Source organism: Chlamydotis macqueenii, chromosome 19, assembly GCF_036417535.1.
Source record: "Chlamydotis macqueenii isolate bChlMac1 chromosome 19, bChlMac1.mat, whole genome shotgun sequence".
NCBI lineage: Eukaryota > Metazoa > Chordata > Aves > Otidiformes > Otididae > Chlamydotis > Chlamydotis macqueenii.
The window spans coordinates 873,603-899,675 of record NC_141574.1 but is presented as its reverse complement, the minus strand read 5'-3'; the positions used below and the strand labels follow the sequence as shown (position 1 = coordinate 899,675).

General features: G+C 37.2%; 1 protein-coding gene across 3 annotated transcripts in view; it reads left to right on the top strand.

The window, feature by feature from the left end:
- NF1 (neurofibromin 1) overlaps positions 1-26,073 on the top strand; it is a 97,120-nt gene that overhangs the window by 17,796 nt on the left and 53,251 nt on the right. For 2 of the 3 annotated variants that reach the window (XM_086763019.1, XM_086763017.1), the window contains exons 8-31: positions 339-496; positions 1,153-1,326; positions 1,513-1,635; positions 1,862-1,936; positions 3,107-3,238; positions 6,197-6,331; positions 6,888-7,001; positions 8,324-8,403; positions 9,769-9,892; positions 11,360-11,503; positions 12,224-12,470; positions 12,803-12,876; positions 12,988-13,071; positions 13,613-14,053; positions 14,492-14,631; positions 15,205-15,327; positions 16,213-16,296; positions 16,916-17,032; positions 17,618-17,799; positions 17,904-18,115; positions 18,762-18,923; positions 19,960-20,063; positions 20,959-21,094; positions 25,631-25,693. In XM_086763019.1, coding sequence (XP_086619145.1) covers positions 339-496; positions 1,153-1,326; positions 1,513-1,635; positions 1,862-1,936; positions 3,107-3,238; positions 6,197-6,331; positions 6,888-7,001; positions 8,324-8,403; positions 9,769-9,892; positions 11,360-11,503; positions 12,224-12,470; positions 12,803-12,876; positions 12,988-13,071; positions 13,613-14,053; positions 14,492-14,631; positions 15,205-15,327; positions 16,213-16,296; positions 16,916-17,032; positions 17,618-17,799; positions 17,904-18,115; positions 18,762-18,923; positions 19,960-20,063; positions 20,959-21,094; positions 25,631-25,693 — 3,428 coding nt within the window. The remainder of the gene's footprint in view (positions 1-338; positions 497-1,152; positions 1,327-1,512; positions 1,636-1,861; positions 1,937-3,106; positions 3,239-6,196; positions 6,332-6,887; positions 7,002-8,323; positions 8,404-9,768; positions 9,893-11,359; positions 11,504-12,223; positions 12,471-12,802; positions 12,877-12,987; positions 13,072-13,612; positions 14,054-14,491; positions 14,632-15,204; positions 15,328-16,212; positions 16,297-16,915; positions 17,033-17,617; positions 17,800-17,903; positions 18,116-18,761; positions 18,924-19,959; positions 20,064-20,958; positions 21,095-25,630; positions 25,694-26,073) is intronic. The other variant, XM_086763018.1, reaches the window with a different exon arrangement.

Sequence of the window (26,073 nt, the reverse complement as noted above, 5' to 3'; positions counted from 1 at the left end):
TCTAAAGAGATTCGTTTTGTGGTTCACAACACAAAGAAGTAGAACTCCAAAGACTGAAACTCTTTAAATGTATATTTTTCATCTTGATACAGGAAAAAAACCTTAAAGGGAACATCACCTGTACTTGTCTCTAGTCAAAAAAGAGGAAAATTTGTGTTTTCAGGTAAACCATGTTTTTAACTGGATTGAGACCATTTTATCCCCAGTAGCATACCAGTAATGTGCAAAACAGAACTTTTTTTCTGTGTAGGTGGAGCTATCCCTCTGTTCTTTTATACCTATTTTTTACCTTTTCATAATTAAAACTGATACTGAACTTGGGGTTGTATTTTATGCAGATTGTGCAGAGAAGTTGTTTGACCTAGTGGATGGCTTTGCTGAAAGCACAAAACGTAAAGCCGCAGTCTGGCCACTGCAAATCATACTCCTGGTCCTGTGTCCAGAGATAATCCAAGACATAGCAAAGGATGTGGTAGAGGAAACTAAAATGAACAAGGTAAGAGGAAAAAAGTATCCGAATTCTCGTTCTCATTTCTAAAGGATACTTATTGTTAAGGTTTTGCTTATTCTATATTTCAGGTATGTTTTGTCTTTCCTGCCTAAAAAGCACATTACAATTATATATGTAAATTTATGCACCCTTTAAGTTCTCAGCTAACATATGTTCTTGCACTGTCAATAGTTAATACAGATATTGTTTTCCAAGCAATGTTATTTCAGAATTTTATGACTCCCTGGAGATTTGAATCCCAGCGTTATGGTTTTTCTTGCCTCCACCAGTAGCAAACTTAGCATTGGTTCTAGCTGGCCTGTACTGGACTGACCTGGGTTTCTGCAGTGTGTGTACTGTGTATTCCATGGTTGCAGTACCTGCAGCAGATGTTGGATTTGATGTGGCTGCAAACATTATAGTTAAGAGTGAAAAAAACATATATCTGTGTGCCATTCGGATTGCCCTAGATTGTTCAAAATGGATGACTTTAATAAACATAACATTTCTCCAGAATGCTGCATCAAGTTGATTTTTGCAATCCTGATATCCATGATTTCTGATCAGAAAATGCAATGTTGTTTGTTATCTAAGGATCTAAAAACCATGAGTACAGATTACCAAAGCTCTGGTTATAACTGTTTCTGATTTGAATTCTGCAGAAACTATTCCTGGACAATCTCAGGAAAGCTCTTGCAGGCCACAGTGGGAGCAGACAGCTGACTGAAAGTGCTGCTATTGCTTGTGTTAAGCTATGCAAAGCATCTACCTACATCAACTGGGAGGATAATTCTGTCATCTTCCTACTAGTGCAGTCCATGGTAGTAGATCTTAAGGTAAAAATGTCTATTTCCTAATTGTAATGAAGAAATCCCAATTTTAAAATACTGAAATAAACTTTGAATTTCTCCTTAATTCAATATCATAGTGCTTTTCAGCTGAAAGTTTGGTATTGAAAGAAGGTAAGAATAGTCTTGGTATCTGATTTATATATATGTATTTTTTTTTTTTTAAATATATAGAATTTGCTGTTTAATCCAAGCAAACCTTTTTCAAGAGGCAATCAAAATGCAGATGTAGACCTTATGATTGACTGCTTAGTTTCCTGCTTCCGCATAAACCCTCATAATAACCAGCACTTTAAGGTGAGAACACTGCTTACTGGTAAGTCATTCAACTGTATAAATATCCCTTAGTAATAAATCCCTGCATGTTTTTATAAATCTTTTCTTAGCTGAATAGACTTTCTCATGTTTAGATTTGATGGCTTTATAAATTTAATAAAAAGGCTCCAGTATGTTATTCAGTGTGTTAGGAACATCTTTTTCTTTGCCATATTTCTTAAGTGACTTTTCTGTATTTCTGTTGTAGATCTGCTTGGCTCAGAATTCCCCGTCAACATTTCATTACGTACTGGTAAACTCGCTCCACCGAATAATCACAAATGTAAGTTCTGAAAGTGCTTAATCAGCCCGGCAATCTGTGGCTTCTGTTCAGATCAATATCTACTTACTAAATACAATTTGAACAGTAGAGCAAATCTTGTTGCATGTATCCATGCTTGCTTGCTAATAAGGAAGGATGTACAAGTCTTTGTTCATACTTTCCACCAGTTGGATTCCCACTTTGAGAGCTTGTATGCCAGTGTGTAAAATTTCAGTACAACTATGTTTTAATACCGGCTAATGTAGGATGACAAATGAATCCTGTGTTCTCTGGTTTTATAATAGGTACTACTTTATTGATAAATGGAGAACACTCTCAGGACATGCATAGTTACACCACCTTCTGCTACTTCTACTGGTGTAGTGACATACGAACTTCGGGGAGGAGCTGGCCTCATGGCTTTGCTCGGGGATTTGCTCCACTATGAATTTAAATAGTGTAAAATTGTTGTAAATGCTGAGTGCCAAAAATATTTTGAAAGTTTGTGCAGTTGTCCATCTTCAATGTGTTATTGTACTTTAAGAGACTAAAATATTAATTTTTATACTGTTCAGAAATACTTTACTGATCAGTATAAAAATAGAATCAATCAGTGTTGAGCAACCAGCCTTTCTTAATTTACGTAACATTTTCTGTTTCAGTTATCCCAACATTGTAGTGAAAACATTATATTTAAAATGTCAAAATGCCTAATGCTTTAAAAACAGGGAGAAAATGCTACTGTAGATACGGTGGTGTATCTATGGCAGAGTAATACAGCTTTTCAGATATTATCAAGTGCTTAAAATACCAGTTTTCCATTTTGTTCAGTGTATCACTAACTTGAGTGCAGGTTGTTTGTTTTGAAATATTACTTACTAGCATTCAGAACCCTGACACTTACCATCGTTAGCTGCATTCCTGGTTTCAGAGTTTTGTGCTTGTTTAGAAAGAGCAGTAATACAGTAAGCAGCTAAGTTAGTAGGATTACTTCTGTTAGACTCCTTTCAATATTATGGGGTTTATGGTGAGAATGCAAAATGAGTGTGTCAGTAATACTGTGTAAAACACTAATATGTAAAGGTTAGTTATACTACAGCTTTTGTAACTTTTAGAGGTATAAAATAAAGCAGAATCTAACTCCATATATTACCAGTTTACCGTTTGAGCGTTTCTGTGTTTTCCTCTTAGTCTGCGTTGGACTGGTGGCCCAAGATCGATGCTGTGTACTGCCATTCCATGGAGCTTCGCAGCATGTTCAGTGAGACGCTTCATAAAGCTATTCAAGGCTGTGGGGCACATCCGGCAATTCGCATGACTCCGGTAAGACTTCTGAAGAAGCTCTTAACACACAAACCTGTTGTTTTTCCTGTGTCTCCATTCCATTCCAGCTTTTTTATTTATTAATTTTAGACTGGAAACTAGAGGGGGGAAGACCATTGCAGTTCAAAAAGCAACAGAGAGCCATACATGCTCTGTAAACCATGCAGGTTTTGGTGCTTCTAGGCAGTTAGTGATGTATGTTTCTCAGTTTTCATGCTGCTTTTAAACTGACAACATAGAAGTATTTCTTCTGTAACTTTTCTCTATGGCTAACTGTTCATTTTAAGCTTTCTTGCTGTGTGAATAGCTAGGTAATGTCCTTTCTTGTTTAACCTGAAAACCAAAAGCATTCTGTATATGAAGATAATTTCTGAAAATGACAATGCTTTTACCATGATCGGCATGAGTATCTCTTCTTTTCATCTGTCTTGCTTGCTTTCTGTTGAGCAACTTGACTGTTTGGTCTTGGTGACAGCAACAAAGTAAAAGATTTTTCAAGCATTATGAAATAAAGTCTATATTGTTGGTTGTCTTCGAAAAAAAAATTTGAGTAATTTCAAATTCGTAGTTCATCCAAATTTGTTTAGTAAGTTCACACGCAACTTCCGTTTAGGACTTATGAGGTGTCAAGTGAACTTGGTTGGTTGTTTTAGAAGGCCTAAAATGATACATGAAAATATTCCTATTGGGCTTTGCAAACGAAAGCAAATGATCAAAATACCTTTAATTGAAAGCTACATGTTTAACTTGCTGTTTACATGCATATATTCATCTGTTGAAAAATAGCAAGGGTATTGTAATGGCAACTCTGATTGGTGGTGCTTTGTCTTCTGCTTCTTATTTTCCGTTCTTATTGGCTGCTGTCGCTCACATGGTCAGATGCCAACCAGTCACTGTTTTGCATGGCAGTGGGCCTCTGTTGCTGTAAGTATGACCCATTGTAACTACCGCAGAAAAGCCCTTCCTTACTCTGACTTTTCTGTGCATAGTTACCACTGCAGTCACCTCACCTCATCCCAGATGCAGAAGGCAGCGTGTTTCCCATGCGAACGTAGGTCTGGAGGAGACCTCTTCAGCACCGCTCTTGGCGATGCCTTTCACAAATAGTTGAGCTCCCTCCTGGAAGGAAAGGCTTTTTGTTGGTTCTGTTCTTTTCTTTCTGCCCCCTACTTTTCCATCAGAATGCTCTTCCAAAAATCTCCCCGCTCTGGTGGCTAGAACTGTGTTCTAATTTCCAGCCTAAACTTATGCCTGATTTAGCCCCATTTGTTCTTGTCCCAGTGTTGTCTGTTAGCTTCAAACCAGTATTTATCCTCTTGATATATTTGCAGAGAGCAGTCATGTCCCTGTCTTTGTTTATTAATAGCCTTTAGTTTTGATTGTGTGTGTGAAGTAAATAAATTGCTTCACAGAAACGAATCGGCTTTGTTTGCCGTGTGCCTCTTCTCAGAATTCCCTAGACTGTAGCAGACTCAGGTTTAGCACAGAAGTAGTTACCTCTCCCGGTGTGGTATCAATTTCTTGATCAGATGCTTTTTGTGGTAGATTTCACTCTATATATTTTCACACTATTTAGCAAAATAGCATAAGGTTCTAATTTATTGTAGAATTTAATTATACAATGTCATATCTCTTCTTCAGTTACCTTGAGAGTGATTTTGTGCTAGGTTTTCTTGGTTGATCAAAACCTGTAAGTTTAGTGAAAATGAAAAACAGGTTCATGTTATTGCTTGAGATCTTTGCAAATAATAAATGAGAAAAATTAGTTTAGAAAGCTCAGTTTCTAAAGAGTGTTGTATTCTGTCATGTTGAATTACCCGCCACAGCAATTTTCTTTGTCCAATTTACTGTCTCATAACTGTTTTAGTAACAGCAAGCAAAATTCCTAATTTAATCCCTGCTAATATAAGATTAATACTAATGAAAATATAAATTCTGTGAACTTATTGGAGAGAGATGAAAATATTTAGTCTTTGGACATACTGAGGGCCAATTAATGAAAGTTCACTTTTTTAGTATATGTATTTGTGTATGTGTATATATGCGCACATAGATATATCATATTTTTCACAGACTTTAGCATGCATGCAAGCTATTTTTGTTGAGATGAAGAAACTGCAGTTGATTACTATGCAGCAGGGTGGTTCACTGTGGAGGGATGTACACGCTGTAGGATTGAAGCACAAACTCAATGTTTGAAATCGTTATGGGTGGTGGCATCCATATACGCTTACTTCACAGCCAGCACTGCGTCTGACTGCTTGTTAAATGTATTGGTGATATTGCCAGTTGTATTCTGTTGTGTGAATACAATACAGTTCACACTGGAGTCAAACCAGAATACCTTATGTGAACTCTTGGTACGTATCCTAAGATGTCCTCCGTTTCACAAGAGGAAGTTAAAGATACAGAAGTAGTTTACTGACTTTTTTTTGCATGAAGATATGTTTTTCTATTTAAGCAATGCACTGTTTACCGTGTGAAAATGGAAAGGTGCGTTTTTCAGAGGCTCTGTAGATGAAGGTGCTATCATCTGGACTGTGATTATGGCAGGTTTTGCCTTTGGAAAAAAGTTCCCTACTCTCTCATGTATTCAGGATTACTTGGAGACATTTACTTTTGTTTCCTTCTCAGACCAGAGAAAAACCCTCAGAATTCTTATTAGTTCTTTTATCCATTTTCATTTTGCCAGTTTGGCTAATGCAGAAACTTTTCTTATGTCCACATCCAGCTCACTAGAACAATTCTGAAGGAAACTTAAAAGATATAATAAAGTGATGGCAGATGCATGTGTAAAATGAGATATTTAAGTAGAAGTTGTATGACTACTTGAGTGAATTTAATATACTTTGAAACTTTTAAATGAATTATAGATTATAAAAGCGATACGCTTAAGATGTTTAGAACTACTGTGTAGACTGCCTTACTGACAGTGACTGTGATTTTTCCTTCTGTCAGAGTCTTACATTTAAGGAGAAAATGACAAGCCTTAAATTTAAAGAAAAACCTACTGATTTGGAAACCAGAAGCTACAAGTTCTTGCTATTATCCTTGGTAAAACTGATCCACGCTGATCCAAAGCTTTTGCTATGTGTAAGTATATCATGCTATTCATTCTTAGTGAAATTTACTTTTGAAGCTACTAAATTAATAAAAATTAAAAACCATAAACCTGGCATCTAGGATACTTCCCTACTTATTCTTGTCCCTGGTTATGATGCTTCTTTGCTTTCGAAGGAAAAAGACAAAACCAAAAGATAACTGTAAGAAATTTTACAGGACTAGAGCAACACAGTGAAAGGGTGCATAAAGCTCTGTAACTCTGAAGGGAGTCAGGGGGAAGGAGTGAGGAATTGAATAAGAAGAAAACTAAAATAAGGGGAGGGAAATCAGTCAATGAGTAGAGACACAGATGTGCTCTTAAGTCTTTCATCTTCTCAGATCTGTTTATTATTTAATTTAAAAATGTCAATTCTGTCAAAGATTTGATATACAATGGGTATCATAGCTTAAAAAGAAATTAGTTAGTCTCTTAAAGATCCAGAAATCCACCTAGTTTAGTTACAGGAATGCTGCTGTAGGGATCAGTAACTTGGTCAGTCATTAAAAAGTTTTACAACTCAAACTTGCTTTCCTCTTTGCTGTTTAGAATCCAAGGAAGCAAGGGCCTGAGACCCAAGGTAGCACAGCGGAGCTGATTACAGGCCTTGTGCAGCTTGTTCCCCAGTCCAGCATGCCGGATATAGCACAAGAAGCCATGGAGGTAAGGGATAAACGTTCTCTCTGCCAAACGATTAGGACACAGGCTGCACGAGACGAATCAAGGCTTTTGTAGAATCTCTGAAGTACTGATTAGCTACGAAGTCCTGTGTCTTAGATTTTGGTCTCTACTGATCTTTTTCTAGATGTCCCTTGCACTGAAATTTTTACAGGAGAGGCCTGTAAGAAAGTTTAAAGAAGCAATTCGTATTGCCTCTTGTGACTCCCCTGCACCTCTTCATATGGTTTGTCCGTCCCTGGTATTGATCAAATACAGTCGGACAGCTCCTCTCTTCCATATTTGCAGAGAGCACCGTTGAGCTTGCCCTTTCTTTTCTATGTTTTCTAAAGGGCTCTGAGGAAAATGCCTAATGCAGTGGCTGATCTGTATTCTATTGTGAATCGGAGGAGGCTGTATGCGTGGGAGGGATGGACAGGATACTTTAGGGGTGCTGAAATCTTCTTCCCGCCAGCTTTGACTAAAGAAGCTGACAAATCACCAGAGTTACTTCTAATATGTAGCCTTGCCACGGGAAGTTGCTGATGCTGTGACTTTGGCAGTTCAGTTCTAACATTTGCATGTTTTTTTCACCATGGTGAGTCTCCAGAGCACTTCTTATACAGTGAAAGCAGGCTTCAGCTTCTCCTTGTGCATAATGGAACAGAAAGATTTATTTATCCTTTTTTAGTCCGTGGTGTCAGTTATCCTAACTTCTTTAGATTTCCATTCTAAAAAATGCACTGTAGTGTATGTGCTTCATTGACATCTTTCATGTTTTAGGTTTTAACAGGTAGACTGGAAAAAGAATTAACTATGCCTATAAGCTATTAAAACTTTATAGAAATAGTTGAATTTTAGTAGGTAAATTAAGGCTTTTTTATTAAACCTTTCAACCAAGAATTGCAAAGTGCGAAATATTTGCCTGCCCTAACTTGGCAAAGAGCTTGAGCTACAGAAATTTTGTTGTTGCCACTAGAATTTATATGCATAGGATTGGTTGCATTAATTTTTTTGAAGCCAGACATTTTGAAGCCAGAACTTAGCTTTTAAAAACATTGTGTCTGTGTATCTAGTATGGGTTTGTATGGAAATACAAGGTAAAACCTCTAGGTTTGGATTATAAATACATAATAAAAACTAAAATGAAATGCTTTTGACATGGACTAACATTGAACTCTTGTTCTTATGTATAAATTGCTTTATCTGTCTTTTGTTATTTTTAAAACAATGTAATTAATTTGTGATTGTACCTATTTCTCTGCCTATGCTGATGTACTTGGCAAATTTCTGCCTTTAAGTGAAACTCTACTGTGCTTTGAATTTAGGCCTTGCTAGTTCTTCACCAGTTAGACAGCATTGACTTGTGGAATCCTGATGCACCTATAGAAACATTCTGGGAAATTAGGTATGTAAGTTAACCTTTGTAAATTAGAGAAATAGCTGTTTTGATTTGTCTTGTCTCTTGCAATATCTGTGAATGTTTTGGGAAAGCTGTGCAACATTGGCATGAATCCACAGTCAGAATTACTTTGTGTATTCATGAAAAAGCTTTATCTTCCTTGTACTGTAAGAATTTAACAAAAATATCATAACAAACATTTTGCTGGCTGTCTTAGTGACCCTCTTCAGCCTGATGCTAAGGTGCGGAAATGATTATTAGTTTGAAAAGTTAGAGACTGCCCTCATCCAAATGTTTACTACTTGTTTAAGTTCTATTTTATCCTTTTGAGGCTGAAGGAGAGTAATGCAAAGCAATTCTAGAAGTGTGGATTCGCTAATCTTAGCTCTGAAGCCCTCCCCTGTGGAAGGTAGTACTTTGCCCTGACTTGTGATCTCCATTTGTCTTTCCTGTGTATTTAAATAAATTTAATTCGTTAAAGTCATCTTACTTTTTATAACTTCACAGCAGCTGTTGCAGTTGATTTCTTGGAGAATATTAAGGGAAACAAAGTTCCAAAAAAGTCAGAATTACACAAAATGCTAAACAAAAAAAATATGAATCTGTGAACTCAGAATTCTAAGAATTGCATGAGCTAAGTAGTTTAGGAGAAAATATTGGTGATCTAATCTGTATTGGTACAGATGTTTGTTTTAGAAGAAAGGGAACGAGGGTTTGTGAGGAACACTTACCAGCGTCAACAGATTGGCCTGCATGACTGCTAAACATGGCTCGAGGGGCTTGTTATGGGCTAGGTTTGGGGCTGAGCCCTGCCTAGACGGGCAATAGCTGGAACGCACTACTGTAATTTCTAATAGTAGAAACAAGTCTGCGGTCTGTTCGGGCTGGGGGAAAAACCCATTAAAACTGACACTAATTTGGACCCTTTGGCAGTTTTAACAGAGAGTGTGAGGCCTGAATGGATATGAAGGAGGAACATCCCTAGATGTGTTCCTTCCAGAACAGAGTTGAGACACGTTGTCAGAGCAGTGTAGGTAAACTTGTACTGCCACTGTCTGTGCTGTATCTGTTCTGTGGATAATGGAGGACTTCTGAATCGACAGCCCTGGAGTCCGGACTTCTAACAAGTACCCAAATTGCTTACCTTCCTCTAGGGAACTAAAAAGGCCAGCTGGGCGGTGGGAAGGGTCAGAGGGGAGCTTGTCACTTGTATACACACCTGTATTATATCTGCTGTACATTTTAAAGGATGATGCTAGTATATGTGTAGGATATTCATGCTAATTGCCTATTTCTGTGAAATGGTAGTAATATCTTCAGAAATGTTGTTGCTAGATGATAACTCTAATGGTGACTTTCATTTTGCTGCAGTTCACAAATGCTTTTTTATATCTGCAAGAAACTAACTAGTCATCAGATGCTCAGCAGTACAGAAATCCTCAAGTGGCTGCGAGAGATTCTCATCTGTAGGAATAAATTTCTTCTAAAAAACAAAGTAAGTAACTGTTAACATCTACCTGTTAGGATCATTAAAATGACTTTCTCTTTTTTTGTCACTCCCTTTATTTAGCAGGTTATTTTTGTCATTGGAAGTGATTTAATAGCTACACCTACACTTTCTGTTTGCTGATTCCCTCTCTGCTGAGATACTGCTTTGTGAGGCACCCTTGATCGAAACTGTTAATTGAAGTTAGGTTTAGGATTTTTTTTTTTTTTTTTACTTTAGCTACACAGGTTGTTTTACTTGCCTGGAAAATGTGTGTGTGGTAATGGTGTGTGATACCCATTTGCCTAATACAAATGGAAGTAATCCACAAGGTGAGAAAAAGGCAAAGATAGTTTTGATAAAATATACTTTTTCATGGATTAAATAAAAATTTCTTTTTGGATGTCATGTTCGTGTGAGTCCTAGAATTCTGACTTCCTTCTTTCTGATAATCTCGAGAGACTTTTTCCAAGCCAAATACATTGTAATGCTATACTCACTAGAATTAAAACCAGACTTGCTATATTACTTTTTGAATTAAAGATCTACTAGAAAAGATAAAGAGTTTCTGTTTTTTCTTTCAGACATGAAAGTAGGTGTGCTAACAGGAGAAGGATACAGTCTTATGTGTAGTATATAGCACGCTTTAAATGCGCTCTTTCAGCAAGAGCGTTTTTACATTTAAATGAATTTTTTATTTTCTTCTCCTTTTAACTTTGATAGCTCTGTTACTGTCTGTGTTGATGCTGAGTAGTAGACTTTTTCATTTGATAAATCCAGTTTAATCTATATTTGTAAAATATAATCTCACATATTGCAGCTGAAGGCCTTAGGCTTTCTGACTTTCTGTCAATTCAAGAAGACTTTTACATTTGGCCTCTAACTGGAAATCAACTGTCCTTCAGATAGAGAGTATGCTTAATATTATCGTTCTCCTTCCAGTTAAGAAGTAATGATTTGCTTTTAAAAATCTCTTTCCTCTCAGTGTTTAGAGGATGTTCATTAATACCAGGATCAGAAAAATTGTGATAGTTGTTAATGGTGCTCTGCTTCACAATCTCAGTTCCTGCTTTTCTGATCAAATATAAAATGTATAGAATAAAATGTACAGTACTGCTGAGGTTCACCTCTTCAGACTTAATTACATCTAAGTTATAGTTATATTTAAGTTAGTATGTGTTCTGTGGAGTAAAACCAAGAAGTCTTTAGGACTTTAGGAGGCTCCAAGAAAGGGAGGAAAAAGCATCGTTTTGTACTTACCTGAAGGTGATGTTTTTGAAGATGACTCTCCAGATAATTTCTTACAGGGAAATACCATTCTAAGATACCATTAATTTGGGTAACTTTGTAACGCCCTGAGAGCACCAGTGTGAAAAGTACTGTGTAAATATTAGAGCTTTTTACCTTCCTGAATCCTATCCTTTTTACCCTTTTTAAAAAATAAGTTGATTTATTGTTTTTTTTCCCTCTTTATAGCAATCAGATAGGAGTTCCTGCCACTTTCTCTTCCTTTATGATGTCTCTGGAGGTGGAACTAGTCAAATTTCTCTTGATCACGAAGAGATGATACGGTGTGCTCCAGGAGCTACCCTCAGGAAAGCGAAAGGGAATTCTTCCATGGTGAGTAAATATATCATAATAATTGTTTTTAACACTTGGGGAGAAAAACCTGTGTGTAAGTAGAAATTAAATTACTTTGAGAGTAATTTCTAAAAATAAAATGAATTATTTCTGAGGAGGAAAAAACATATCTATGCACTACATAATGTATATCCCTAATATGCTGGTTAATAATGATGTTTCAGACTTCAGAAAGTCACACCTTTTTCAAGCTAAAATGTTGGTGAATTTTTTTTTTTTCCTGAGGATTGCACATAGCATCCCTACACATTAGTCTATTGTTAATAAATCTGAAATCTCACTTTTTAAAGGATCGCATGCAGTTTTGAGTGTACTCTGAAGGATCATAAATTCAAGAGTTTTAGTAAGGTATACCCTTTGACAGACAAGTTTATCAAGCCTAATTTTACTGCTGGTTCTAGCTGCAAGGAAGAAATGAAGAGGATATTTAGAACATCTTTTCTGAGTCAAAACTTTTTAGTGTATACTTTTCCAGTACCAATAAGGTTTTCCTAAGTACGTGGTTGTCCTTATGAAAGTAGCAGGTTCTTAGCCACTGTGTTTGCACAACAGCATAGAAAAGCTCTGATCTTGTTAAGAATTGCTTATTCCTACTAGAATAAAGGCAGTTTTAAAGAACAATTTGGATAAGATTGTATTTTATTAAATTGCCATATTCATAATCAATATTACCAAATTCGGAATTATCTGTTTCCCAAGGAAAGTACAGCAGGATGTAGCGGAACACCGATTTGTCGCCAAGCCCAAACAAAATTGGAAGTCGCCTTATACATGTTTTTGTGGAGCCCAGACATTGAGGCCGTCCTTGTTGCAATGTCCTGTTTCCGGCACCTCTGTGAGGAAGCAGATATCAGATGTGGAGTAGATGAAGTCTCAGTGCATAATTTTTTGCCAAACTACAATACTTTCATGGAGTTTGCATCCGTTAGCAATATGATGTCAACAGGTAAGGATCATGAACCTGTGAAATACCTTTCTACCTCTATAATTAATAAAAGTATTATTTGTGTTTGAGTTCTTTAAACGGATGGATATTCTTAATTTGATTGCTACTCCTGCTTTCACTGAAATATCTTGATCATTGGAGTTGCTAGAAAGAGTAGGGAATTTGGGTGACTGAGTTAATGAGGATTTTAAAGTGTAACAAGAAGAATCCTTTTCTAAACACGTCAAGGGAATATGTCCCTCTGTTAGTTTTACAATTGCTTTCAAAGATCTTGTATTTGATGTAAATGGGTCTTCAAAAAACTTGTTTAAATGTTCTGTACTCTTCTACAGGGAGAGCAGCTCTTCAGAAGAGAGTGATGGCCTTATTAAGACGCATTGAGCATCCCACTGCAGGCAACACAGAGGTAAACTTTCTTCTGAATTTATGTACTCTTTGCATGCGTATTTTCTTGAATACAGAAAATACTGTTCATACAAGTAGTTTTGAAGTTAATTCTTGGTTTATCTTGTTTTAGGCCTGGGAGGATACACATGCGAAATGGGAACAAGCTACAAAACTAATCCTTAACTATCCAAAGACCAAAATGGAAGATGGGCAGGTGACTATGAATTTTGCCATAAGTTCAACCCTTAGAAATTCGTTAATAACTATTTAAGCTTATTTATTTTAAGAAATTGAATTTTAATCTAGAAAATGAGGTTTGTAGGCAGCCTTAAGCTCCAAGAAAGTATTCCACAAAAATCTTGACACTCAGTTGTCCACTATGCTAAGAGACCAAGAAGTAGTTTGACTGTAAGGGAGGTGGAGGCTGAGCTTAAAAATCAAAAAGAAATTGAAAAAAAAAAGAGTAGTGAAAACTCTGGAATACTACTAGAGAAATTATGAAATCCCTTTCCCTGAAAGTTTTTAAACAAGCTGCTGGCTATCGTGTTTTAAATGTGCTTTAAATAGAGCAGGGAATTGACTAGGCAACCCCCTTCAGTCCTTTGTGGCCTTGCTTTTTCAACTTCTCTTCTTAGAAAACTCTTGAGACTGGAATTGCAAATGGCAGGATGTGTTCAGAATACTTGAAAATTCTGATCTCTCTCCATTAGTTATGTTTAATTGAAGAGATTTCATCTTCAGCTGTTCTTTTTCAGGTTACTGAAAGTCTTCATAAGACAATTGTTAAGAGACGAATGTCGCACGTTAGTGGGGGAGGCTCCATAGACTTGTCTGACACAGATTCTCTTCAGGAGTGGATCAACATGACGGGGTTCTTATGTGCCCTTGGAGGAGTGTGCCTACAGCATCGCAGCAATGCCGGATTAGCAACCTACAGCCCGCCTATGGGCCCGGTCAATGAGCGGAAGGGCTCCATGATATCTATGGTGTCCACTGAGGGAAACGCAGAGACTCCTGTTAGCAAGTTCATCGATCGGTTATTGACTCTGATGGTCTGTAACCATGAGAAGGTGGGACTTCAGATACGGACTAACATTAAAGATCTGGTGGGCTTGGAGCTGAGTCCAGCACTTTATCCCATGCTGTTTAACAAATTGAAGAATACCATCAGCAAGTTTTTTGATTCTCAAGGACAGGTAAAGTGTTGATATAGTCCTTCACATTTGCGTCTTAATAAAAAGCATCAGTCTGGTCTTTCACATAGTTAATTGAAATTGATACTTTTTTGTGTTTTGTACAAAAAACCTGCAAGCATTGTGATTGTATTTGACAGCATGTGTTAATAATTGTTGAATTTGTGATTCCAGGCTATATTTAACATCGAGTAATTGAAAACATTCTTGAATTTTTAGTGAACTCAGAGTACAGAATCTGGGAGAATGTTCTCAGAACTGTTATGGCTGGTAGTATTTACCTGTTTAATCTTGGATTAAATTGTTGGAATTCTTTTGGCTAGGTGATAACTAGAAAAATGCTTGTGCATTAGATTTTTTGAAATGCTGCAGTATATTTGATAAATACCCTTTTTTGGTTTTGTGTGTAAGGAATTAAAACCAGCAATTTTCTTCCTGTAGGTTTTGTTAACTGAGACCAACACACAATTTGTAGAGCAAACCATTGCTATAATGAAGAATTTGCTTGACAATCATACAGAAGGGAGCTCAGAACATCTTGGACAAGCTAGTATTGAGACAATGATGCTGAATCTGGTGAGGTAAGAAATCCTGTTGACCTTCCTATACAAAGTAATATGTCTAAGAGCTGAGGCAGACCCTTCTAGTTTGTATCTTTTCTGCTTGCATCCATGGAGAAGCAGCAGCTGATTTTCTGATCCTCCTTCGTATGGCTCTGACAACTTCAGTATTTGTGGAGATTATTTGTACTGTAGCATAAAGTACACTGATGGAGGGTGACGGTTTTTTTTAAAGAACTAACCATTCCATAGCTTGACCCTATTGTAAGTGTTCCTCGTTTATTTTCTATACAATGGTGTTAGTGGTTAAAAACCAGCTGAAGGGTGGATTTCTGTTCAGTTTTATACTAATAGGAAAATTATTTGGCCAGAAAAAAATTTTGTACTGCTCTTCAGCTGGCTTACTCACTTGGAGGAAAAAAGAAAAAGGAGGTAGCCCAAAACCCGAACACTTGTTAGTCCATTGTGCAAGTCTGCTGGGTCAGCCAGTGTGCAGGTTCCAGCGTGGAACTGAGAAGATTGGTCAGATGTGTAGGCCTTGTAGTATGAAGTAGCGTGAAGTATTTAATTAATCTTTTTGCTTTTTTTCTTCAGGTATGTGCGTGTGCTTGGAAATTTAGTACATGCAATTCAAATAAAAACTAAGCTATGTCAGTTAGTAGAAGTAATGATGGAGAGAAGAGATGACCTTTCATTTTGTCAAGAAATGAAATTTAGGTACGTATTGCATTACATAATTTCTAGGATAGTGTAATGTGGACAAATGTCATTTTATTTGGTTACACATTAAAAAAAATAAGCCAAAAACTCTCACACCATTATTCCTGGTGTAGAGATAGTATTCCTATATTTATCTTCAGAATAATTTATCATAGAATTGTTTAGTTTGGAAAAGACCTTTAAGATCATGGAGTCCAACTGTTAACCTAACACTGCCAAGCCTACCACTCAACCATGTCCCTCAGCACCATGTCTACACGTCTTTTAAATCCCTCCAGGGATCCTGACTCCACCACTTCCCTGGGCGGCCTGTTCCAATGCTTCACAACCCTTTCAGTAAAGGAATTTTTCTTAATAGCCAATCTAAATCTCCCCTGACACAACTAGAGGCCATTTCCTCTTGTCTTGTCACCTGTTACTTGGGAGAAGAGACTGACACCCACTTTGCTACAGCCTCCTTTCCTGTCAGGTAGTTGTAGAGGGCAAGAAGGTCTTCCCTCAGTATCCTTTCCTCCAGGCTAAACAGCCCCAGTTCCCTCAGCTGCTCTCAGAAGTCTTGCGCTCCAGACCCTTCACCAGCTTTGTTGCAGTTTTTCACACAGACCCTGGTGCTGTGTTAAAGTTTTATTTTGATTGTGGGGACACTAAACACATGGAAACATTTTGTGTGTGATACAGACTAGGGTATTACTTAGTATAATAAAATCAGTTCATTTCGTCTTCAGTGCGTGGTAGTTCAAATAGTTCTTACACTGAATTTGTAATAATTAAGAGTGATGCCAGCAGTAGTAAGTGTGTCTGGGGAAGGGCTGGTTAAAAAAAAAAAAAAACAATCCAAAAACCAAACCCACAAAGCTAAAGCAATATATATGTATGTGACAGGAACAAGATGGTGGAATATTTGACAGACTGGGTTATGGGAACATCTAATCAAGCAACAGATGAGGATGTGAAGTGCTTGACAAGGTAAGAAATTATTAAAGTTCTAAAGTTGCTAACAGTGGCATGTGATATCCACAATGGCTTATGGGGGCTTCCTCTAGTGTCAGTAATGTTAAGGAAAAGACCAAAAGTTTTGGTGAGCAGCAACATAATTCTATTTAATGCATAGTCTTAACTACCATGGCTCTTGAGGTGTTGCTTGTTGGTTGTTGGTTTTTTTTTTTCATCTACCAAATTTATTTAATTCCTTTTAATACCTTTTCTGAGTTAGCATTAGGATTGAACACTTTATTTGCTAGAGCTCCATCTTCATATGAAGTGTTCTGAAGAATCAAATCATCCAACACTGTAGTGTTGAATTTATGCTTAAGTGGTTTTTTAGTGACAAATGTAGTTTGCAGTTGTTGTCCTTAGTAGCTATATTACTTGAACCTGTACCACAGAACATAACAATTTTTTTTCCTAATGGACAGCACTTTACTAGAATATCTTTTTTTTTTTTTTTTTAAATTAAATATTATTTTCACCTGAATTTAGATATATGAGGAAAAGAGACTTTATACCAGATAGGAAAATTGTCAAGGGGAAGGAAAGACTAATTCTGCTAAACAAATTCACAGCTTCTTAAAATGGTATTTTTCAGAGATTTGGACCAAGCGAGCATGGAAGCCGTGGTCTCTCTTCTTGCTGGGCTTCCACTGCAGCCTGAAGAAGGAGATGGTGTTGAGTTGATGGAAGCCAAGTCTCAGTTATTTCTTAAGTAAATAGTGACTTTTAACTATTTTTTCTATACATTGACTCTTAAGTAGATGCAGCATATGACTTTTATTACAAACTATGGAGTTCTTTTTTTCTAGCAAAAATAATTTTGTTGTCTGAACAGGAATTGCCTCTTACATATCCCATTTCACAAACCTCTGCCTCCTAGGTTTATGAAAACATTTTCGTTTAGAAAATAATTACAACATTTGGCTTTGTTTCTACTTAATGCAGATGTATGCTTAATTCATGGGAGTGATTAGCTTGCTTTGATATTATATTTTTATCTATGAAACTTAAAATCTCTTTCAAGACATCTGTTTGTAAAGGCACACCTGTGAAATTCACTTGCTTGGCCTGAGAACTTTTATACAAATTTTAGGACAGTGCCTTCTGTTTGTTACTGTGCTACAAGAAAGATTACTTGGGGCAAATTATGAGGATTTTTTTTTTCTTTTTTTTTTTCTTTTTTTTTTTTTTTTTTTTGGGAGGCTTATTGTCTGTTTGCTACTGTATGCAAATCTTTTCAGGCAGTTACCTTTGCAGAATCTATTTTACTCATCCAGGTCTTTTTCTTTGTCTTTAGATATTTCACACTGTTTATGAACCTTCTCAATGACTGTAGTGAAGTTGAAGACGAAAGTGCACAAACGGGTGGCAGGAAACGTGGAATGTCTCGAAGACTAGCTTCGCTGCGGCACTGCACCGTTCTTGCTATGTCAAATTTACTCAATGCTAATGTGGACAGTGGTCTTATGCACTCAATAGGTAAAGTAGTTAGAGATAAATGTGCATACATGAATAGTAATGAAGACATTAGTGTTTAATTTATTTTTACATCTTCCTTAGTAGTTCTGGGTTTTTTTAATCAGGCTTGGGCTATCATAAAGACCTCCAAACAAGAGCTACGTTTATGGAAGTCCTCACCAAAATTCTGCAGCAGGGAACAGAATTTGATACCTTAGCAGAAACAGTGCTAGCAGATCGGTTTGAGAGATTGGTGGAGTTGGTTACAATGATGGGTGATCAGGGGGAGCTTCCTATTGCTATGGCTTTAGCCAATGTGGTGCCTTGTTCTCAGTGGGTAAGTTGATTCATGCATTTTATTTCCTATATTTTTAAAATATTAAGACTTGAAATAAAGATCAGTGCAAACTTTAAGGGTGTAACAACAGTCTGCTAAAGAGAGATAAGACCTACTGTTCATGATAGCTAGCTTTTCTTAGTATATTACTGGAAAGCATACTGAATCTAATTTTTAGAGATCTTGATCATAAACTGCGTTTTTATAGTAAATTTTTAGTTAATGTCTAGGAATAACTTTATATACACTTATTATAATAAATGCATCTGTTTGGGCTGTATATTACAGATGATGTATGCTCTAATACGGGTGAACAGAGCTGTATTTACTTCTCTAGATTTTAGCAAGATGAGTTGGGCTTTGTTATACAGGAGAATAACTGCTTATCTGCCTGGACTAACCCGTTATGGATTTGTATGGCTGGATATCATGTGGCAGACTTTCAGACAAGGAATAGCACAGGAAAGATTTAAACTGAGATTGTGTATGCTTAATTTGATATTTACATGCGAGATTCCATAGCAAATTTAAAACATTAGTACAAACTGCTTGATATTTTTTTCATAATCCTTTTTTTTTTTTTTTTTTTTTCATACTTGTTTTGGCTCACTGCTGGTCAGATTAACATTTCATTTCTTCTTTTAAGGATGAGCTAGCTCGTGTCCTGGTCACACTCTTTGATTCTCGACACTTGCTCTACCAGCTGCTCTGGAATATGTTTTCAAAGGAAGTTGAACTAGCAGATTCCATGCAGACACTCTTCCGAGGAAACAGCTTAGCCAGTAAAATAATGACTTTCTGTTTTAAGGTATATTATCTAATCTTTCTCTCTGCTGCAGATCACTTCAATAACAGGAAAAGTTTAGTAATATAAAAATACAAAACTACCAGTCTGTGGCGTTAAGCACTTGAGTGACTGAATTAGATGAAAATAGTACAGAGTTGCCCTTGGGTCTCAGTTTGTCTCAGCTCTCACATCTGTTAAGTTTAGGGAGTTTTGCTTTTAATGTTTTAACATCTGATGAAATAAATCTGGTAGATCTCTTATGCTTGGGCACAACAGAAAAATACAAATCTTCCTGGAACTAATCTTTTGCTAAGATTTCATGACCCAACCAGTTAGGCTTAAGCTTGCAGTTAGTCCTCTTGAAAGTTTCCAAGGCATTAAATGTTCCATCTTGCCTAGTCTGTATATTCTGCATTGTGAAAAAGAAAACCGGTCACAGTAACAAAAACATTTGCAAGATTTGTAGATTTCAACAAAGATTACTGGTTATTTAGAAAACGTAACTTATTTGCTACAAACAGCTAAATATTTATGGAAGTTTTCCTTGTCTTAAAGTCCTTTCCTAAATAATCTTCAGTCATAGTAGGGCTCTTTAAACTTCTGACTAATTCGGTTCTATGGGTGATTCAGGGGCTAGTACCAGCTTGAAGACAATTCCTGATGGTCTTTTTGTAACGGGTGTTTTAAAGATGGGTGGACAAACACTGAGATCTTGTTGTGCTTCCATTCCAGTTTAGAAAGTTTTGTAGTACTGTGCGAACGGAGATGGGATGTTGAGTCACTGTGCTATAAGAAACAATCCCATCTGGGTTTTGTGGCTATTAAAGTGGCCTAGAATTTTCTCTAAATTGGAAATGAATTAAAATCCTTGTAGAAATTAATTACAGATATGTTACAGAAGTGAGACTGTAATATAGAAACACCAATTTTACAGAAGTCTGGCTTATGCCAAAACAAATCAAATGTTTTCAGGCTCTTTTAACACTTACAAAATTTTGGAGTGTTCCTGTGAAGTGCCATGTTAATCTGGCCACCTATTCTGATTTTCTTTCTACAGGTATATGGTGCTACATATTTGCAGAAGCTTTTGGAACCTTTGTTAAGGACTGTGATTACGTCCTCTGAATGGCAGCATGTTAGCTTTGAGGTGGATCCCACAAGGTTTGAGATTCAAGGGGGGAGCAATTGTATTTATTTGTAAACATGATTTCCAGTCATCATAAATAAAATAGGATTCCTTTTTCCTTGTTGCAAATATTTTTCTCTCATACTTTCATACTTTTCCACTCCTCACCTTACCAGGCACATTAATTGTATCTGCAATCTTTATACCCAGGGAGAATTGTACAGAGCTGTCCAACACAGCGAGATGAGTTTTGCTGCATGTCCTCTAAGCCCTGAGAGAGTAAGGAAGGTAGAGAGCTCTTGCAGGACCTCTTCTCCTATTTGCTACTTCATACTTTTGTTTAGGCCACTAATGTGGGGATTTCCAGTAGTACCAGAAAGCATCTGCTTTAGGTCAATTAATTAATTACAGAAGCGAGATGGAATGCATGCATGTTGTGTGTAATTTTTTTGCTTTGATTTCTCTTGTATCACTTTGAGACTTGGGTTTAGTAGCTGTTGTTCTATTGCTTTGAATTATCTCTAACTCTTAGAAAAACCTCAAGTATTCGTCTTTTAAGTAGCTTACCAAAAGATGGGCCTTCTTATTAATAGTTTAACTCTCAAGTATCTGTGTCTACCTCAAATTCCTTCCAGAGAAACCGTCATCAAACTGATAATGCAGTTATCAGTTGGAATTATGTATGCGTGTCTTTGTGTGCAATGGTGTGAGAGAATCCCACTGATAGCTCTCTGTTGATTACTGAGTTTTAAATGGCCTTACATTTGTAACGTACATGGTTTAAAATATCGATGGAAACTTCTGTGTAAAAGATCATAAATACTTCTGTAAGATTTCTGTTTACCCTAGGAAATAAGGTTACTACGAAACATAAGTACCGCTAGTATCATTTATTTGATTGCTGGTTATACATTTATGGGTCTGTTTCAGGCTGGAGCCTACAGAAAGCCTTGAAGAGAACCAGCGGAGTCTTTTGCAAATGACAGAAAAATTTTTTCATGCAATCATTAATTCTTCTTCGGAGTTCCCACCACAGCTTCGCAGTGTGTGCCATTGCTTATACCAGGTATGCCTGCAATGGTTACCTGCCTCTAAACTTTGGGGTTTGTTTTTATAATTCTAGCAATTGGAGCTTGGGCCAGAGTGGACACTTCTGAAAGACTATTTTCAGGCGTTCGTTAAATAACAGGAATCTAAACATAGAGACCGTATGGTGTTTTAAAACATTATTTTTTTTAAGGAGTTGAATCACAGCTAGGGACGTAGCCCTAATAAGGCAGCAATAATCTCTCTTTAGCATCTCTGTGGGAGACTAAAGGTTAACGAGGCAGGTAATGGTTGTACGTGCTTTTATCAGTTGTCATATGGGCCCTCTGTAGGGAAGGCAGTGAAAGTGGAGGGGAGAGGGAAATCACTGCTGGGCTGAGAGAATGCAAAACTGTGTTTTGAATAGAGAAACAATGTACTTGATTACTTTATTTCTGATTTAATTGATACTGTATAAAAAGTTAGTTAATTCTCTAAAAGTCTTACAGATCACACCTTTGGTAAACGTTAACTATGAATAAAATAGCTGCTTGTGCAGTTACTGACTCTAGGTAGTTGTTCTCTGCGTAAAAGTAGAGGCAGTTTCTTCAAGAGCTTTTTTTCTCTGAAGTAAGTTTTTCCCAAAATTGCCTGTGAAATGTATTATTCAGGTCAATACTCCAGGAATATTGTTTAGCTGTCCAGTACAGATTGGCAAAATCTTACACTTTCTGCCTTAGATATAAAAGCAGGTAAAAAAGGGTGTAAGATGCTCGTGAGAAAAACCTGTATGATATTCAGTAGGACTACAGTAGTTACAAGTCCTAAATTTCAGAAAGTGTGGATTGGAGCTGAGAATAGTGGAATGAAAAAGATGTATAAACTGCTGTTGGCTGTATTTGATAGAGAATTGTTCGTGGCTGTATGTGCTTCCCTAAAGAAGATCGTTTGCAGGTGAGGTCAAGACACAGTATCATTCAGGCTTTATTCTCCTCACACTCTGTCTCGTAATCATGTTCTGAAAGCAGGAGTCTCTAGGTTGCTGTGGACAGCTGTAAGGAAAGACGTTAGCTTGTACTGGGAAGGAGGTCCGCTGGCATATAATTTGGTAAATAATGTTATCCTTGTAACTGGGGTCCTGCAGATGCTCTCTGCTTTTGAGGTAGAATCCCAACAGGAATACGTTTTGGTCTACGAAGTAAAATCTCTTCCAGCTGCTATGAGCAGCACGTTCTGCTGGAGGCCTGGAGCGCATTACTGTGTGTGACGGGCTGCTGTGCTTTGCGAACTCAAAATACTGAGAAATTCAGCAGGTAAATAGGAGGAAGAGAACCTGGAAGAGACAGATAAAAGTATAGAGTTCCTTTCGTGAGGCGAATTCCAAAGATTGACTTCTGTTTGTGGCTAAAACTTCAGTGCTGTCGCACAAACTTTGGAAGGTGACCAAGCTGGGACCACACGCTTTTGCCTGTTTGCAGTACCGTTTTATCGACGGTGCTTAAAGAGAGAAACCTTTCACTGGTGCGCTGTCCTCTGCAGAGTAGGTTCCACTGTAGTGGTGCCCTCCTGGCCACCTCCCACTCCAGTACCTGCATTCCCCAGCCTCCATCTCTACTCTGTCCCGTTTCTGCTGCTCTATCGCAGCTCAGCAGCAGGTTTTTGAGCCCAGTATGGTTATAGGTGTCTCTCTTGCTCTTTATGTGTTTCTGATGGATTTAGCAGCTGCTAGAAATTCCAGTGGGGGATACTTCTCCTGCCCTCTGTGCTCACAGGAAACACAATTTCCAGTCCTGCTGGAGGACTGTCGCAGAAGAGCTGTGTGTGGAAGAGTATCATCTGAGCGGTGGTCTCAGTTAAGTGCTCTGGGTGAGCTATTTTTGGCCTTTCAACCCGGAGTCTGTATCTCAGGTCTAAAGTAAAGCAGGGAAAGTAAATTTTTTTAACAGTGCAAACAAAGTATGAATATTCTATGCAGAAAAGCTCTATACAGTGTAATCTAGTCTTGTTTTATTAACAACTGCAACTGCTGCAATTCTCAGAACTTGGAAATGAAAACCAGTTAATTTTATGTTGTGACTGTTGTGGATCTTGGGTTGTTACTGGGAGCTCTTGGAATGAGTTAGGCACGCAAACCATGTGCCTGTTTCTGCTATAACAACTTGTGTAAATGGCTTCTAAACCATCAGTTTCTCATTCCAACAGTGGTTGTATTCAGGTTGCTGTGGGGTGGTTTTGGGGGTGGTGGGGTTTTTTTGGTTGTTTTTTTTAAATTAGAAAATGTGGGGGGCAAGTTGGTTTCCTTCACACAGACATAGACTGGGAGTATATTTGAGTGTTACTGAAATGTCACAACAACCTTGTTGCTTCCGTTGCTTGACATGATGTTGTCCCACACCTTTTCCTCTAATTGCTTTATATGCTGTTCCTATCAGATTTCTTTCAATTTCAGAGATACGTTGCTAGAAATTATTTATACCAACCATTTTTAATTCCTACATGAAATGGAATTACTAAAACGTGCTCACCAGTGGGCATTGACAGAGTTTCTGCTATGGAAGCGTTATCAAGTCTATTGGCTTTATTCTTGCCTTTTTTTTTTTTTTTTTTTTTTTTTTTTGTAACAAGGTAACTTATTCCTGAAAGAGATGATTTACTAGCAAATATACAAGTGATATTAACTGATACTCAGCTTCAACATTTACTAATTTAACTGTTCCTATTATCAGCTACATTAGTGTAATAATTCATTCTGTACTTTGAAATTCCAGAGAGTTTTTATGAGCCTGGCCTTTATCTGAAAGGAAGTACAATTAAAATCTGCAATTTTTAAATTAATTTTTTTATCATAAGAACCAAATAGGTGATTTTTTTATAAGGTGAATGTGTTCCATCCCAAGAAGTAGTGTAAATGAGACTGAATTTTGCAGTGTCTTTTTATGCTTAGAGTTTTAAAGTAAGTGTGTGTGCAGAAAATACGCATCAGGTGTGTTCTGTAAATGATTTGTAGCTGATTTTAATAAAACATTCAAGGCCAGGTTGGCCGGGGCTCTGAGCAACCTGATCCGGTTGGAGATGTCCCCGCTCCTGGCAGGGGGGTTGGACTGGGTGGACTTTAAATTTCCCTTCCCACCCAAGCTATTCAATGATTTATTATGGAAATGGTGCATTTAGTTGGATATTGGGGTTTACGCTAGCTTTTCTGTTACCGGAGCAGAGCCCTAACCAGTGTTTGCACCTGGAAACGTCATCTAAGTAGTTACTGTGACAGATTCACCAGTGCTCATTTTCAGGTAACGTATATTCAGGAGCGTTGTGTGGTCACGAACAAGCCTGATCAGAGCAATTCATACAGAGAATTTGTGCTGGCTCTTTCATAAAAAACACACAAACAGACATGATTTTTCTTAATAGAGATGGAATTTTACTTGCTTTAAATGCACTAGCCTGATAAATAGGGTACGTGTATGACTGCTTCAGAAGCTAGTCTGTAGAATGGACACACAGTGGGAAATATGACGGAGGCACCATTGGTTAAATATTAACAGATCCTGCACAAATTGGAACTATTTAAATTTAGCTTGGTTAGCAGAACAGCTTTTACTGCCTAGTGGTGGGGTTTTTTTTGTTTGTTTTTTTACACTGACATTCTTAAATTGTAGAAATTACCTTCCAGTTCCGGTTTGTGTGGTACTCAGAAGGTGATTTCAGCTGTGGGTGCATGCCTGCTCTCAAACTGCTGACTATTGCTGGCTCTCGATTGCTCCAGCTCCAGGGGTTGCTTGCTGTAGGGCTCCTCAGAGGTGCTCGTGTACTGGTAGAGCAAATTTGAAGGCTGTAGGAGTGAGCTCCAAGCCCAAACTGTTCCTGTGTACTGGGAGCAGTGACAAGGCTGGTGCACTGCAGCTTTGCTTCTGGATGGGAAATACGAGAGAATGGGATGCTTCCTGCTGGGTCCCTTTGCAGTTGAATGACATAAACACAACCAAGTCAGATATCTTGATTTGGAAATCGATAATAAATTAATGTAGACCTGCTGGCTTTTTTCTTCCTTTTTCCACAGTGTTTTGTGACAGAGTTTAGCTATCAAAGTAGTAATAACCGTGATGATTCACAGATCTAACTAAATTGAAGGACACACAGAGAAACATTGGGAAGATTTAAAACTCTAAATTTATTTTAAAAGTAATATGTATTTCAAAGGTATAACGCTTTACTGTTTTCACTATTGAAATGATTTGGGGATAGTGAAATACATCTGAAAGCCGCATATACCATTTAATGCCCAATATTGTGTATGGTGAGCACATGAATGTGGTTTGACCGTTGATCTAGCCAGAAATAGTAGAAATGATTGAAACACAACATTTGCTTGTTTTGTATTTAGTGCTTTGTAAATAAGATGTAATAAAACTGTGAAATAAAAACTCCATCATCAGTCTTTAGTTTATATATTTCATTTTCTGTTGGTTATGTTTGTTACATTTGACTGTGTAATTTCTGTACAAGTCAACATTGGTTTTTTGTTGCTGTATGTAGTTGGTGCTGTGACTTGTTTGTGCTCATCTCTGTTCTGTAGGCAACTTGCCACTCTCTACTGAATAAAGCTACCGTAAAAGAAAAAAAGGAAAACAAAAAATCAGTAAGTTTGGAGACCTTTTTATTAGCCATTTCTTTCAAAGCACAACAGAAATCTTTTGCTGTTTGTTCAAAACATCTTCACTTCAATCTGTTTGACCTCACTGTAAAATCATTCTACTAATTCTGGCACAAAATAGCTTTCATTTCAATTAACCCTGGAATTAAGTTATATTTAAAATATTCTCTGTGTGCCTATTTGAGTAAACAAAAGACATTTTTAACATTACTGCTTAGTATTTAATACTCTTGATTCTTCTACCCTTGCCACCATCTTCAAATTAAAAAAAATGTAGAAGAACAATGTTTTCTTTGATTTTGGGAAAAATCCGAGTCTGTTTAGTCATTTTAACACTCTGGCAAATAACTTGACTTCAGCCTGCA